The sequence below is a fragment of the Phodopus roborovskii genome, unplaced genomic scaffold (assembly GCF_943737965.1).
Source record: "Phodopus roborovskii unplaced genomic scaffold, PHOROB, whole genome shotgun sequence".
Classification (NCBI taxonomy): Eukaryota; Metazoa; Chordata; class Mammalia; order Rodentia; family Cricetidae; genus Phodopus; species Phodopus roborovskii.
In genome coordinates this window covers 9,431,407-9,449,367 of record NW_026125052.1, presented here as the reverse complement: position 1 = coordinate 9,449,367, position 17,961 = coordinate 9,431,407, and the positions used below count along the sequence as shown (strand labels likewise).

Below are 17,961 nucleotides of genomic sequence, written 5' to 3'. Positions count from 1 at the left end.
GCCAGTAAGAGGCGCCTGTCCAAGGCCTCTGCATCATTGGAAGTGCAAGCAGAAGAAACCCTTTCCTCCTCTTCTGATGACTCTGGCATTTCTTATCAGCAACAGAAACCCTAACTTAGACAATCTCTTTTTCACTCCGAGTTAGGTGCTGCAAGAAATAAAAAAATCACTCAGGAGAGAGAGAAACACACACACACACACACACACACACACACACACACACACAGAGAGAGAGAGAGAGAGAGAGAGAGAGAGAGAGAGAGAAGGATGGAGTGAGTGAGGGAGGGAGGGAGGAAGGGAGGGAGGGAGGAGAATACACAGCAGAGAAACGAGAGAGATGAAGATGGAAGGGGCTGGTCTTGCTCTGAGTGCTTTGGAACCAACTTGTTCTTTAATTAAGGGAGGAAAAAAAATCACCCTCTAGCTAGTAAAGATGCCCTAAGAAAATTAAAATGATATAAATTAAGCTAAATGAATACTCTTGAAGTGCCACTAGAGCTTGGTGCCATCCAGTATTTGGATGCCCCAGAGGCTTTAGAAGAGGAGCTGGCAACTGTTTTCTGTAGCACAGGACTGAGAAGGAGGCTGGATGCCCAGAGGGAGTCACAGAGACTTTTCAAGGGACATCGTCTGCTGTTCTGGCTCTCTGCAGACCACAACAGAAACATCTAAATGAATGAGGACAGTGATTCCATGGGTTCCTTCCTAGGAGCAGAGAGATCAGTTAAGTTATAATTAAAATACATAAAATAAAATGGCTCACAGGGAGTCCATAGTTCCTAGCGAAATACCTTAGTAACTACAAGGACATTTCCCCTCAGAGTCAGTGAGTGACTGAGGTGTGACAGAATTCACGCATGTCTGCATGCCTGCATGGCAATAGTGATGGCAACAGGAGAAGGACAAGGTTATGCACTGTTTTAATGGTAGCACAAGTTTACATGTGCAAGTGAGTAGAATGACCTGAGTTTTCATTTTCGGCTCTACATACAATGACATAACATCCCAAGATTTATCCTAAGGCACACACGAAGTGAATACTCAGTCTTCAGAGCAATGTCTCCAAGGTAACACGGGGACTTCATGCCACACCAGAAGTTCTCTCCCCTCCACTGGCACTGTTTGATCCTCTAGACAGATTTACTTCTACCTCCATGTCATAGTATACATATGTGACCGTATGTATCTCTATAAAATCTAGGAATCATGAATGAGAGAAAACATGATGATTGTGTTTTTGAGACTGAGTTTTTTATGTTTTTGTGAACAGTGTTGCAATAAATGATATGTGAGCGTCTCTGTGGTCTGTTGACTTGAAGTCTTTGGCAACCATTAAGATAACAATAGACAAACTCTGATGAAGATGTGGACAAGGGAACCCTTACACACCACTTCTGGGAATGAAAACAAATGAACATTTCTCAAAACAGTGCTTCTGAGGGTGAATGCAGGCACTATTGCCATTATTCTAGGTCCAACTGCGTCAGCCTGGAGGAGAGGAGAGGAGGCGTAGTCTGTGCACTGCTGCCATTTGCAAGAATGAATCACCATCTGGGGACTTGGAATGGCACCTCCCAGTGTCTGGAATAGGAAAGCACTACCTTGACCACCTTCCATTTCCAAAGTCTTCCCACTACTCAGTCCTGAGGAAGTATTTTAGTGCTGTTATAATGGAATACCTGAAGTTGAGTAATTAATATAAAAACTTTCTTTGGCATATTTGAAAGGTACGATGTTCAAGAACAAGGTTCTAGTGAATTTGGTTGTTGGATAAGGGTGATTTTTTTCCAGAGAGGGGGCAGGTGCTGCACTTTCTGATGGCAGAAGTGGACAGGCAGGCTGACCAACTGTTTCAGGTCTCATGTTTTATAAGGTTTTTAATCACATTCATGAGGGAGGAAGTCTTCATGGCTTCACTAGGCCATATTATCACAGACAGTACCTGACCTCTCTAAACCATCGCAGTAAGTACTAGGACAAGTCACAGTCCTGGGGAGGGCACATGCCCCACTAGACGATGGCATCTTTTCAAAGATGGTGGTATTTCTTCCTGCAGGCATCCCTACTGACAACAGCTCAAGGCAAATGTCAACCTGCAAAGTGCCCAGAGTATTAAACTGACTCACACTGGCTGATGTGATTTATAAGGCTCTCACTTCCTGCCTGGGTGCCACTCTAGGTTCTTGTTAGATATGGATGGAGGGTTGGCATGCTGATGGATGAGGAAATCTGAGGAAGCATGTATTGCCAAGGAAAGCTATTGGGTTTGGAGCAGCTGCTGAATGCAAGATACTTTAATTAGATATGGCTTCTCAGTCCTGAAAACTTTGTTGGGAAGACCATTTTGGATCTTGATTATAGTGTTGGCTATTCAACTTCTCTATATCTGTTAGGATTTAGAGAACCACTCTTCAAAAGAAAAATGAATCAACTTTACTATCCTTGCTGTGTGACATTCCCCCCACAATGAATCTGAACAAACATGTCTATCCAGACAGATTCAAGAAACAATTCTACCAAAGTCCAGATTGGCAAACCATTAAGCTCAATTGGGGTTACCTGTAGGAGTATGGCTAACCACCAAAGAAAAATGGTCCTTATCCCAGCAATTGTTAATGGAATATATATCCTTATGAAGGGATGGGGTCTTTTTTTGGCTTTATTAAAATAAATTTTATTTAAATTAGAAACAATCTTATTTCATATATCAATCCCAGTTCCCTCTCCCTCCCATCCTTACCATCCCCCCCATCCCATCCACTCCTCAGGGAGGGTGAGGCCTTCTTCCATGGGGGATAATCAAAGTCCATCAAGTCATTTAGGGCAGGGCCTAGGCCCTCCCCCATGTATTTAGGCTGAGAAAGTATCCCTCCATGGGGAATGGCTCCCAAAGTCCATTCATACACTAGGGATAAATACTGATTCCACTTGCAGAGGCCCCATAGACTGCTCAGGCCTAAATGGTCTTTTTAAAGTCCCCTTCTTTCATTGCTTATCCATTCCATCCCCTCCCCCAACTCGACCATCCAGTTCCCTCCTACTCTCCTCAACCCCAGTTTACCCAGAGATCTCATCTATTTCCTCTTACAAGGTTAAGAAGGGATGGGGTCTTAATGTGGTTAATGAGCTGCCTTCTGAGCCTTCCCTCCTCTCCATGATGGGTCCTAATTTGTGCAATTCTTCCATGTATAATCACAGTTGCAAAGACTTTAAGAAGGCAACAACCGTCACATGCCTGGATAAAAGCATTCTACAACAGCATGGTAAAATTAAAAAAAAAAAAAGTTCAAGAATTTCGAAGGTTCGAAGTGGGAAATCATGTCATACTGTGCAGTTGATTCACTGATTATTTTGTTTGTACACTAAATTCATTAAAGTTAGGGAGGGGACAATGTCTCTTTATAAAAGAGTGGGCATCACTATTGGTTTCATCTCATTACTGAGGAAACTCATTATTGAGGCACTAGGAAGTTGGATAACTTGCCCACTGTCATAACCAGTAAGTGAGGATGGAGTCAAACCCAGGAACTAATAAACCTACTGTCACCTCTAAAATGTTAATGGCGGCTCATGCAAGTGAGTCATAGCTTGTCATCTAGGCCAGGGAAACACATCAATCCTAAGAGGCAGGTACAATGGACAGGAAATGCTTGACTCCTCATAGTGCACCTCACAGAAACAGCAACTGTGCTGGGGTGGCCATTCAGGCCCATTCACAATTAGTCTTTACTAAAGCAGACTCAGTGGTTTGCTTTGAAGATCTGATACAGGAGCACCGAGCCCTGGTGCAGAGACCTGTGATCCACAGGGACTTTTCCCTTCTTCCTGCAAGTGTGATTTAAAGCCTCCAGGCTAGGTCATTTTGCCAAATCACTCCTGCAGGATTCACTTTCAAGGCCAAATCCAGAAATTTCTAGCTCAGCAAATACTATTCAAAGCAAGGAAATGTGTCTGTCCAAGCTACCTCAGAAACAGAGGAATATAGTTTCTTGTGCTTTGCAGGAAGCTGTAAATATGTTTATGCACAAATTTACAGGTTTGCAACACCATGCTTATTATATTTGAGTGAAGGGAGAAAATTACAACTGCACATCTGTGCGTACCTACCAGGTTGCTTTCCTATTCCTCTGTCTGGGGAAGGCACATGAAGGAGCTACAGTCCCCAGCAAGCACACGGAATGATACGGGTCATATTTCACATCAGACTATGCAGTTTAGAGAGGTAGGATCCTGTCTTACTTTACAGCCAGGAACAAAACAAAAACAAAACAAAACAAAACAAAACTGCAGACTGTTTTAAGGCAGAACTTGGGGGGAACTGAAAGATCATGTCAGGTCTCAGAGAAGGACATTCAGTTTGAGAGAGAGTGGACTTAACTGCCATCAAGGAGTTATGTGGAGCCCAAACCAGAGATGTCTTCACTGAACAAAGAGTCAGAGACCTGAGTTCAAATCCTAGCTCTTCCATGCATACAGCATGGGATGGACTGAAAGTAGGTCCTTGCACCTCTCCAAGTTTCTTAGCTTCACGTGTAAAGTGTTGCTAACGAGCACCAATTCACTCAGTTATTGTGAGGACCAGATATGGGAGGGACATGTTATATGCAGGAAATTACAGCTGATGGGAGTGGCCACATTACTTAATGTAATTATTCTAATATGTCTTATCTGCAAGAGATTTGAGTGTTGTTAGACTGGCCAATAATTGACTCAAACAGCACTTTATCAATTAAAGCAGTGGTTCTCAACCTGTGAATCTCTACCCCTTTGGGGGTTGAAGGACCTTTTTACAGAGAACGCCTAAGACCATCGGACAATGCAGATATTTATGTTATGATTCATAACAGTAGCAAAATTGCAGTTGAGAAGTAGCAACAAAAATAATGTTATGGTTGGGGTCACCACAGCATGAGGAATTGTATTAAAGGGTTGCAGCATTAGGAATTTTGAGAACCACTGATTTAAAGGGCCTCACCACAGGAAGGGCTTTTGTTGTCATTTTATTGGTGCTCTGTAGATACCCTGTAACACATATAGGAGCATTGTGATTGCTTAAAAAGGTCAGACATGATTTACCCAGCTTTTCCTTTACCAAGACCGTATAGCCACCAAGTGACAGAGCAGGCTCTTGAAATAATATATTCTGAATTGAAATGTTGCCCTGTGTGGTGTACATGTCTGACTCTTAGGTCAATTCCCTTTCCCCTTTGTGTGATCTCTCTGCTTCTCTCTAGCTCAGCTCCAGCAGAGGCAACCACAGTTCCTGGAGATTGCCTTAACAAGCAGATCCAATGAATAATCATGAATGTGATTCTAGTGTTGCCCTTTCAGTGCTGAGATGGGGGATAGATTTATAGATGCTGACTCTGGCTGGTATTTGGGAATGGATAATTACCTTCACTTACTATATCCCACGCTGCTTTGCCTCAGTATTTACCGCCTGGAATTTTGCCCTTTTCCAACTGATTCAAGAACATGGGCATGCCATAGGCAACTAAGTGGCATAATTCATTTGAGGTGACCATAAATCTAAGGCTTCTAACCAGAAACGATGCAAAAAAAAAATTAATGGAACATGAAATCAAGTAAATGGAATTGAGTATAGTAATTAGTTCATATTTTAATCCTCAGGTCTGTTTATTATCTGTCAACTGGTGAGCAATTAAGTCAGTGCTGTGGAGATGATTAGCTTTGTTTCAAAAGAGGTTTATCAATATGTCAGAGCAGATGAGTCTAGGAGTTTTAAGTGGCTTTATTTTGAATGGCATAGCGGTGCATTCATGAGGTGGACAGGCAATATTATTACCTAGGTAACTTTTATTTACTGCTTGCAAAAGAACTATTCTGGAGGGTATTGGTATGTGTGAGTGGAAAGATTCAGTGTGTACAGACCATTGTTTATAGTTGCAGGTTCTTTTAGGTTCTTGAGCATGAGTGTGTGTGTAGCATGATTACTGTGTGTTTGTATGTGTATGGCACATGTGTGAGATGTGTGTGTGTGTGTGTGTGTGTGTGTGTGTGTGTGTGTATGTGTGTACATGGGAGTCTGGAGCTGACATTGGGTTTTATGTCAAATTGACACAAGATAGAGTCATTTAGAAAGAGAAAATATCAACTGAGAACAAAACCCCACCTAACTGGCCTTTGGGGTATTTTCTCCATTGATGTGGGAGAGTCATTTAGAAAGAGAAAATATCAACTGAGAACAAAACCCCACCAAACTGGCCTTTGGGATATTTTCTCCATTGATGTGGGGGAGCCCAGCTCATGGCTAGCTGTGCTACCCCAAGGCTGGTAGTCTTGGGTACTATAAAAAAGCAGTCTGAGCAAGCCACAGGATCAAAGCCAATAAGCAGTGTTCCTCCAGTGTGCTTAAGTTTTCATCTCCAGTTTCCTGCCCTGACTTCCTTTGATGATGGACTATGATGTGGAGGTATAAGCAAAATCAACCCTTTCCTCTCCAAGTTGCTTTTGGTCATGGTGTTTTATCACAGCAAGAGAAAGCTGAAATAAGACAATAAGACAGCTTTCCTGATCAATTCCCATTTGATGGACTGAGGCAGGACTCTCCCTGAGCCTGGACCTCACCAATTCTAGGTAGTTCAGCCAGCCAGTTTTCCCTGGGGACCACTTGCCTCTGCTTTTCAAGTGTTAGATTTACAGGAAGCCACTATATCCTCCACACTTCTGCAGGTATTCTGGGAATCCAAATTCAGGTCCTTAACTTCTGGAGTAAGGACTTTATCCAGTGATCCATCTCACAGCCCTGTCTCTAAGTACCTAATTGTGGAATAGAATAGTTGTTTAACTATGTAAAGATGTGTTGCATTTGTTTGTGCCACAGAATAATTGTTTAGTTATTTAAAGACTTTTTGTTTATGCTGCCTTTATTTAACTGTGTAAATATGTGTTCCTGTTTTTACCTTGCCTGCTTAAGGTACCTGACTGGTCTAATAAAAAGCTGAATGGCCAATATCTATGCAGAAGAGGGATAGGCAGGGCTGGTGGGCAGAAAGAAAAGGGGAGTCAGCTAGCCAGCTGTACACAGAGGAAGCAGGATGGACAGTACACAGATAAGGTAAACGAGCCTCAGAACAGCATGTAAATTAATAGAAATGGGTTAATTTAAGTTAAAAAAGCTAGCTAGACACAAACCTAAGATAAGGCTGAACATTCACAGTTAATAAGTCTCTGTGTCATGGTTTGGGTGCTGGTGGTTCAAGAAAGCTTGCTATACTTAATGCAACAGTGTAATCATTTTTGCCTCCTGAGACCTATGGAAGCATCTACAAGGACTACAATAGTTTCTGGTTTGAGTTTTCTGAGCTTTACTTCTGCATTTCTTGCAACCAGTCCCTGTTTATGGCTTGGCATTGTTGGTCCTTATTTTGGAGAGGGATAATTTGGTGACTTCTAGATGCATCTTTTGTGGATGCTTTCCATTATTTATGTTTGTGAAATAATTGGCTCATGTCTTCACTGTTTTGAGACTGTCTTTATACATGACCGTGTAATGGCATTCTGCTTGCTGATGCAGGAAATATGATTTGGGGGATATTCTTACTCTCTACTTGGTGACTCAACTAAGTTACCTAAAATGTCTCTTGAACTCTGGGATTTGGTAGAACTGTAAATTTAATGTGACACATTAAAAATCGAAACCTTGAGTCAGGAAAATCAGGATCTGCTCCTAATTTGACCACTGAATGTTAGTGACCCTTGGCAGGGCTCTTGCCTCTTTTGGCACTTGGGAATAATTCTGCAGTTATATTGTAAGAAATAACCTCCCAGCTACTCCTGGCACAGCTGCCAGAGATGGAGACTGTGAATACAATCACCAGTTTCAAGTCCAAGTCTGTATCTTAAAGTGAGAGGTGTGACTTTTTCTTGAACCTCTTCAAGGTTTTGTGAACTGTTGACATGGATCAGAACAACCAGGAATAAGTCATTAAATTTAAGAGAGTCTATCTCAGTTGATTTTCGTTCCTGCACTTTTGGAAAGGAGATTTATGTTGTTTTTCAAAGTCCCGCTAGTTCACAGAAGTGCTATGAACACTATTGTCCCTTTAGGGGTGCTGTCACTGGCTTCTGTTTTAAGATTTAGTTAATTAATTAATTTGTGTGTACATGCCTGTGTGAATTTATGCACATGGCATGTGTGCAGATGGCCTGCAGAGGCCAGAAGATGGTTTCAAGTCTCTTGGAGGTAGAGTCACAGACGATTGTGTGCCATCTGATGCTGATGCTGGAAGCTGAAGATGGAGTCTCTGCAAGAGCAGTGAGTACTCTTAATTGCTGAGCCATCACATTCAACCCTTGTGAAATGATGATGGTGATGGTTGCCATGGTGACGGTCAGCTCTGAAGCTGAACCTCAATTCAATTCTAGTTTTTAAGTCTAAGTCTTTAAAATTTTCTTTGTGATACAGCAACTCCTGCTTTCCTTAGGTAGACAATATAGAAGGATATGTAAGTCCAAAGGAAGAGGATGGTGACCATCATTGTGTTAGCCTGTGGATCAGACCAGAGCTACATGCAGGTTAGTATAGAGTGGGTGGAGGAATGACTCAGCAGACGTCTTTCACACTCAATATGTCCTCTGATTTAGACTGCTCTAAATCAGTGAGCATCTACAATTGACAATCCAGGAAGTTGCTCAATTGCCTGAGCTCTCTTCTCCCAGGCATAAGTATAAAAATGTCCCATGAAAATCCCATGGGTCACCACCCTCTTGCAGTTGTGCTTTTACTGTGCATGGTCGGCATCTAGGACCTCAATCCCTATGTGCTAAGCTTCTCAAAGGCCACTTTGCCCAATCTGGATAAGGCTGCTTCCCAGAAACTAAATTTGGCTTCTAGCACTGGCAAAGACTCCCTATCTTGATCTTGGGAGTGATTCCAGGGCTGAGGTGAAGAAACGAAATGAATTATTCTAACACACTAAGCTCTCAGCTATTCCATTGTTCTTCCCAGTTGCCCTGAAGAATCCACTTACCTTGAATTTGTGAATAATTTAACATATAAATTCAAAAAATCTCTGTTAATATTGACATTAACTTCATTAGGGTTGACATTATGACTATAGAATTTTGATTATGACATACTGGGCATAATTTAGGCATGTTGAAAGCTCTAGTCTATATTATCTTCATTTACTCATTCAATTTCTTTGTTCAGCAGTATTTACCCACAGCTCATTATGTATATGGGGAGATATTTTTAAGGAGTACAACCCACTCTGGGACTATCAGGAGTTAACGGTCTGGTTGGAAGACAGGGTCTTCTACTAGATCAGAGGCTCCTTAAAGACAGCCCTCCTGGCTTTTCAGTCTTTGAATTTCTGTACCGAGCTAGAGCCGAAGGTAGGCAAATAGCCAGTAGTGTGGAGTTTACAGGGAAACCAGCGTTGTGAATCAGAAGTCCTAGCTTTTATCTCACCTTGCCTGTGTGATCTTGGACTTTTATTAACCCAGGTGAGCAGCTCACATTAAAAGCAAACTCACTGAACTGCTGTGAGCTGATTAAAAGACAGTTATTTTTTCAGTGTGAGACACAGGATAAAAGCTAAAGTCCATACGATGTCAATGACAGGAGGACCCATGTGCTCTCTATCAGCTCCAGTCCTCACATATATGCTCACACTGCTTCTGCTATTGTGTAAATACTCACCACTTTCTCTCACTTCGGAGCTACCGTGCAAGGTACTGCAGACACCGTGCTCACCTGGAAAGTCCTTAAACAGCCGTCCTGTCAACCTCACAAATACTCTTCTTTCAGTGAGACCCATACTGACCACCCTATTTAGACATGTGGCTCAGGACTCTTGATCTCCTTTCTCTGCTGTTTAAGTCCTCAGTCTTTACCATATTCTGGTGCTACAGATTTACTTATGTATTATTCTTGTTATTTATTATCTGTCTCCCCACTCTGGACTAGAAAGACCTCATAGATAGGGATCTGTAGCTGTCTTATTCACTGTAGCACATGATAGATAGTTTTCATCTGTTCCTGGGATGAGGTAAATGGAAGTTACTTATACAGCAGGCTGACAGTGGTCAGGTATTAGCAAAGAGATTCTACAGTCACTTGTGAGTCAAGCCTGTGCCTTGTTCCTCTAATGGATCTGAAATTCCTTCAGGATGACACTTAACTGTCCAATCTTTCTGTGACTTCCGCCATATAAAGGATAGAAATAGATTGGAACTTTATAAACAATTTTTTTTAAATTTTCACGGAACATATTTTCCTCCTCTGACAATTCCAGAAGAGTTCTCTCTCTCTCTCTCTCTCTCTCTCTCTCTCTCTCTCTCTCTCTCTCTCTCTCTGATGTTTGACCTGCATGCATGTGTGTGTACCATGTACATGCCAGATGAAGGCCAGAAGAAGACTTCATATCCCCTGGAACTGGAGTTGCAGATGGTTATAAACCACCATGTGGGTGTTGAGAATTGAATCTGGGTCCTCTGATAGAGCAATCAGTGCTCTTAACTACTGAACCATTCCCCTAGTCACTCTAGTTTCAATTTAAATGTGGTTGTATATTTCCTGAATGGTCAACAAATATAACAGAATTCAGGACTCATAGAAAAAATTATAGTGTTTTTGTTTCTGGGATTCCCAACAGTTGATTGAGTTGTTCATTCAGCTATTGAATGTTTCATTTCACAAACATTACTTAAGCACTTACTGTATGTTGGGCATTGCATTAGGTACATGATGTCCAAAGTCGAATAACTTTTTGCTTAAGGGGTTTACTCAGATAACCCATTCCTTCCTGCAGTAAACACACATTGACTGCCCTCACGTGCTCAGGGTTCAAAGTTCTGGGAATATAGCCCCGACCAAGCAAAAATTCCCAACAGCAAAGAATGTCTGTTCCAACAGACACAAGTATAAACAGGTGTAACACCCACCTGGAAAGCATCATAGACTGGTTGGAGTGAGCATATTTTTAATGTGAAAAGGGTAATAAATATTTTGATCATTTGTAGGTCACATATGATCTCTGTTGCTTACTACTTCTGTTATTTTCTTTCATCATTATTATCATCATCATTATTATTTTTACAAACACACTTTTTTTTCACTGAGAAATAAGCTTTTATTGTTTTGAGACCCTGAGAGTTCAGGGCTTATTTATTTTACTTATTTATTTATTTACTTCATTGTAGTCTGATGTATCCTGACTAATAAACTAGCATAGAAATGATGTTAATGACATACATTGCATTGTGCTAAAGAGCTGGCTTATACATTTTTTTAATTGAAATTTGAAACAAGCTTATTTTACATGTCAAGTTCCCTCACCCTCCCCTCCTCCCCTGTCCCCCCAACCCCATCAATTCCCTTTCTGCTCCACAAGGAAGGTGAAGCCTTCCATGGGGGATCTCCAAAATCTGCCATATCATTTGGAGCAGGGCCTAGACCCTCCCCCATGTGTCTAAGCTGAGAGAGTATCTCTCTATGTGGAATGGGCTCCCAAAGTCCATTCCTATAGTAAGGATAAATACTGATCCACTACCAGAGCCCCCATAGACTGCCTAGTCCTCCTAACTAACACCCACATTCAGGGGGGTCTGGGCCAGCCCTATGCTGGTTTCCCAAGAGCTGGCTTATAACTAAAGTGCATTTGTTGCTCTAGCAAAGGATCTGGTTCAGCTCTCAGCCCCACACAGTGGCTCACAACCTTCTATAACTCCAAGGAATCTGACATCCTGGCAAAGAAACTTTTAAAACTTCAAACCATTCTTGGTTCCCAGGCTTGACCTGACTCACAGAGTAATGCTCTTCTAGGCCTCCAATGCAAGGAAGTGAAGAAGAGGTTGAGCCTTACTGCATGGGAGGAGGGAGGGGATCTTGAGAAGCTAGAATAGGGAGACTGAGGTAGATGATGGCTGAGGAGATAAATCATGACATTCATAGTGGAGAAAAGAGCTTCCTTGTGGCACATGACACATAGTAGCCCTTCCATATTTATTATCCATATTCTTGTTGTATTTAAGTACACCAGTTCTTAGTTCACCTTAATCTCTAATTGGGCCAATAAAGAATCTCTATCATGAGCTTCCAATGAAGCAGCAAAGTGCTAAGCAGATTGCGTTTACTTTCCCCAGTCCTACAGTGGTCTGTGCCTAATGGGGCCCTGGTTCTCAGCTGTTCTCCAGCACTTACAGACTCTAGCACTGTCAGGACAACTTGGTGTTAGTTTCTTACTACCAATTTGTGTTGTTCGTGTGAAGTGGTCTCTCAAGGATTCAGATAATTGGTTCCTTGAAGAGAATGAGGCTGCATTGTCTGCTTATGTTACTGATTCTGAAATAGTCTCTTTTCTGATTCAGAGATGCTAAAAAATTGGAACCATCTGATATTGCACATGTGACTTTTGGTCTCTTTTCAATTAATAATATGATGTACATCACCATAGCAACACCAATGGACTTCCCCTTCCTGTCTCTTGAATAGAACTGGAGACTCCAGAGGCTGTGATTTAGGAAGGTCAATGCTGCTACTTTACCTTCAGAGGCAGCACCAAGCATGGCAATTTGAAAGGCTTCTCATCTTCTTTCTTATTATCATCCAAGACAACTATTTCATCATTTTCTCTCGGAATAATCCTCAAATATGTTCACATTGTTAGTGTGTACAACCATGTACAATATGCATACACACATGTATGTATGTATGTATGTATGTATGTATATATGTGTGTACTCAATATACATATTCCTCAATAGATGTATGGCTTTTCTGAACAGAAATTGGATTCTGTGTGCTCAGAGCCCATCATACAACAAGAGTACAATAGCCATGGAAAGAGGAAAAAAATGAATCAGAGATCGGATCATGGATGCCCTGTGAAGTGGCTAGTGCAGCTTTCAGAGAGCTTCTTTATTCCTCAGGAATGAAGAACTCAAAGGAGGTTTTGAAGATGAGATTGTTCAATTTCTCCCAAGTAAGAAAGATTTTTTTCTTGTCTAGTCTCACTATTGGAACTTAAACACAATGCTTTCCCAATATTATCTTTTGTTTTATCTTACAAATAACCTACTTTATACTAGATATTAATCTAAGCACTTAAAATGATTAGCAAGCTAAGGAGCTTGATTATTAAAAACAGTTAATCCTCACCTTTTAAAAAAAGTAAGACATTTGAATCCCTGAATATGCTCATTCATCACAACCCCCAATAAGGCATCCAGGAATTCTTCATGTAGGACATTAATAATTTTCACAAAAATGCAGTTGCTAATGGTGTCTTACAGCCACACAGTTTTATAAAACAAAGCAAATGATTACCATCAATTATAATAACCTCACTAGACAAGGCTACAGATAGCGACCACTGCAGTGTGCCGAGGAAAACGCCTTGTATTAATTGACTCATCATGATCAGCAATGATAGATGGGGCAGATGGTAATGCAATTACTCACTGTCAACAAAATAAACACATACTTTGTTGCAAGAAGTGTCTACTTGGGTCTTCTCAAAAGACAGCCAGAGATAGAGACTGAGGGAGGCTTTGAAGGCAGTACAAAAGAAATAGGAAAAGTAAAGCTACAGGGTAATAAATATTTGCCTTTCCTGAGGCTAACTAGAATTTGACTGGAAGAAGTTTCTGGAAGAAAGTTATGGACTATGTAGAGTTTAGTAATTAGAAGGTACATTAAAGCTAATAGTTCCCCCATTGGTTAATATGTGTGTAGGGCTTAATAAATCAAACAATGGGAATTCACTATTTTCAGAAGCAAACTCATTTCATTGATAGATAGCTCCCGTTGTTAGAACATGTATTAGGTTGAATGTCTTCTGCTTGCAGCTCCCGCTACTGGCCCTTCATATGGCATAGGTGCTCAACTCTTCTTGTTCACTTGGGCAGGTTAAATAACTCAAAAGCCAACTGTGTGCACAGCAACCCTCATATGACATTATTTTAGCGCCTCCAAAATGCTGGTTTCTAGCATTAAAGCAATACCAGCTTATAGAACATGCAAACTGAGGGGCTTGGGAAGAAATGTGATGACAATGTTGTAATCTGTCCCAGGGTGAGATATAGCTGAGGCTGTGCTGCAGCAGATATAAAGAGAGATAGAGATAGAGACAGAGACACAGAAACAGACAGAGAGAGACAGGATAGAGAGACAGACCGAGTCAAGAGAGAGGCCGAGAGAAAGACCGGTGTGTGTTCTCATTTCTTGAGAAACTGTTCCCCAAATCTCAGTACATAGTATGCCAGCTTGCCATTTCCAAGCCACAGTTACTATTAGACCCCTCCCTTTCCCTTCTTCACAGTAAGGACGTGTTAAGTTTTCTCTGTTTGGAAAAGTGGGACTTCTTGGGCAGAACATTTCCTGAAACTGGCATGGCGGCTGCTAACCAGTATGTCCTGGGAGCATTTACAAATATACAGACTCAGAGCACTCTCCTGGAGATACCAAGTTCATCTGGTCTGGGGAAGGACTGGAGCATCAGTTTGGACAGTGTCTTCCACCCTTGTTACTTTTTGTTTGCTTCATGGTTTAAATGTCCACATTAATGAGCACTCAAGAACAGTTAATACTATGCCATAACCAGGATCACCTGGAAACTTTTATTTTTTTTTCTGAGACATGGTATTACTATATAGCTCAGGCTAACTTCAAACTTATGGTCATTCTGTTTCTGCCTGCCTTGTGCTGGTATCACAGACATCCACCACCATGTCTGTCTTTCTGGGAACTCTTAAATGTAGATTCTTTGAAGCATCTAGTCACTGTGGTTAGCAATATATCTAGGAAAATTAATATATTAAGATGTTAAATTATTATGTATTAATTAAGATGCATTCAAAATTATAAGTTGTCATTGTACATGCTACCAATCATTCTAGTTAAACATTGAGGTAACAGGAAGAACGGTGTAAAGATTTCAATCTAGAGCCATCTATATTTTTACCTATTCATTGAGATAGTGTTTCTACTTTGAAGTAGTGCTGTAGTCAACGCTGATATATGGCAGGCCAGAGGAAGGAAAAAAAAAAAAACAGAATAATGACCAATGGACATGTAAGTCAACAGATAAGGTAACAAAATAAACTTTAAAATAACACATATTATCACAAGGAAGAGTTAAATCTGCCAACACTTCCTACTTGAGACTGACCTAACCCAGTTCTTCTGAACTTTGAGTTTTGCCCTGCTTTGGTTATATTTCCTGCCATGCTCTAGTTCAGTACTTGTAGCTCTGGAGAGAAGTTTTCTGCTACTTGGTTACTTTTAGCAGACATCCTTAATCAATCCTAGAACATTTCCCCCTGCAGATTTGAAGAAAATCCTACACTGCCACTGAAGCCCATTGTCTATACAGCCATTACTAATAGATGGCAGATAAAGTACCTTGTGAGATCTACATGCAGTGTCTCAAACACATAGTGCCCCAACATGCCTGGAGGCCTTTTTCTTATCCTGTCCCTCATTTCATGCTTTATCTTTTCTTTAAAGTCTATCAATTGAGCACTCCTTACATCTGGGATCCCACTAAAATTTTAAAATATCTTTGAGAGGTGTCTAAATTGTGCCTTAGAAGCATCACATGACATCCCAAGATAACATGGTATATATCAAAGCAGGGGCTACAAATTCAGGCCCTTTGACTCCAAAGCTGATATTTTAAAATTATTCTTCATTGCTTCTCTTCAAGCCCAGTTCAAAGGGCACCTCCTCTGTGAAACTTCCCTGACCCTTTCAAGTAGAATGTGTCATGTCTTTCTTTGAGGCTGCCTGCGCCTTTGTACCTCTCCATTTCAGCATGACATTATACTTCAATGATTTGAATATAGTCCCCTTTGAACTTCTTTGGAGAATGAACTCTTTTCTTCTTTTTCATTTTTAAATTCATGTGTCCCTAGTAACTAGTAGGGTCCCCAAGATGACTCCCAGTCTATGTATTTTGAATGCACATCAAAATCTGGCTTATGAATTTCTTCAACTTGTGGTCTATTTGATGGTATGTAGCCTTAGCACACATTAGAACAAAACAAAACAAAACAACCCCCCAAAACAAACAAACAAACAAAAACAATGTCAGGTTTTAATCATGACCTTAAATAACAAAATAAAAAGATCATAAAAATGTATATTGTTTTAATTTTAAAGTCTTTTATTTGACATCAGTTATTAGGATTCTTACTAGGAACCTACATACAGTTACTTATTATATGAGAACACCTGATCCTTAAGTTATAATTGTTCATAAGTGTAAAGAATAAAATAGGCCAAGTGTCATATCAAAGATGAAATCTGGCTAAACCTTATCTCTTATCTCATCTGAAACTGTGGTTCATTGCTTTACTTTGATTATTTTTGTCTGAACTGATGGTGGCACATGGCAACACTCACCATCAATAGTGTGACACAATGGAATTTCCATTCTGCAAAATTTCAGACAAACTCTTCAGTTCCTTGACATTGATTTCACAGTGCATTGCATTGCATGTTTGGGCAAGTAATACCATTTCACCAGAAGGGAAGCTGTGCTGTCATACAGGATGCATGGGAGGCCAATGGTTCAGAGGTAAAAAATGGAGAGGCACAGAAAATGTGAGGGCTTGAGGTTAAATAATTCTTCAGTGGTCGCAACCCCACATAGAGGTCACATATCAATTATCTACATTATGATTCATAACAGTAGTAAAATTACACTTACGAAGTAGCAGCAAAAATAATGTTATTGTTGGGGTCACCACAGCATGAGGAACTGTATTAAAGGGTCTCAGCTCTAGGAAGGTTGACAAGCACTGCCCTTGGACATGTCAGGGTGAGAGTCCCAAGAGACCTGTATTAGTGTTTAAGAAGGAAATATTGTATCACTTGTAGTCTCTCCAGGGAATCTGCAAAAGACACATGGAAAAAGGAGGCAGGACCCTTCTTTCACCGAGTCAAGGGAAGCCTTCCCATCTGTGATTGTTTGAATTGAAACAGGCACCGGATCTGAACATGTTGGCACTAAATCTTAGTACTTTGGAAAATTCACATACCTCCCCAGAGAAGGCCTGTCCATTGAGGAGGTGCTCTGACCCTTGGCTGTCCTCACTCCCAAAGTGTAGCCGGATCTCCTCCAGGCGGTGGCTGTATGTCATGGGCCCTCCTGAAATGTTGACCAAGTGCTCCTTGTCCAGGCGGAGGGACACATGCCTTCCGGTGTTGTACATAGTCCCACTGACCTACAAGGCAATGGAAAACAGGTCAGATAGGGGTTTTCCTTCCATTTCCCCCCCAAGCTCAGAGAGGTGCATGCCATATATATCTTCAGGATAAATCCACATGTGGAAGGACATGGCAGTCTCTTCAGAGGGTTTTCTTTCTATACCCAGCTTCTAAAGTACTTCTGGTGACACTAAGGAACTTGAAGGGAGGAATTTAGCAGGTTTCTCTCCAACTGTGATGACTATTTTGTACATCACATAGTTTATCCCTCTCATTGTAGTTGTCTGTCTGCAAGGTAGAGATGGCATAAAAGTTCAAAATCTTGGGTGTAAGAAACCAGGGAAAGCAATGAGCAGAGCATTTAAGGGGTCCAAGTGAGGGATGAGAAAGCCACTGTCTCAGAGGGAGACCAATACACTTTGAAATCTCAAGCACCCAGCCAGTTGTCTCAGTTAGATCCCTCTCCCATCCTAGTAGCAGACATCACACAGAAAGTTCTGGTCCTCACTCAGAGAATGTAGCTTCAGGGCTATCTAAAGAGTTACATGGGGTCCCATTTCTCACATCCAAACCTTATTTCTCATTCCTGGTCCCATCTTGCTTCAGTACCTCCCACTACTTGCCTTTTTCTTTGGATCAATTTTCTGGGCTCTACAAATGACCTTGTATCATTCTCATCTTGGAGTCTCCCTTCTTTCCCCAGTTTAGCTTGGAAAGCTTGGGAGAGACTTTGAAGGAAACTTGATGGGTTGCTTCTGGGTTTTCGGATGCTGAATTACTAG

General features: G+C 41.1%; 1 protein-coding gene across 1 annotated transcript in view; it reads right to left on the bottom strand.

Annotated features, from left to right (window-relative positions):
* Positions 1-17,961, bottom strand: part of Ca10 (carbonic anhydrase 10) — a 475,819-nt gene that overhangs the window by 81,504 nt on the left and 376,354 nt on the right. Inside the window, exon 4 of the mRNA XM_051195974.1 lies at positions 17,011-17,196. Within this exon, the coding sequence (XP_051051931.1) occupies positions 17,011-17,196 (186 nt within the window). The remainder of the gene's footprint in view (positions 1-17,010; positions 17,197-17,961) is intronic.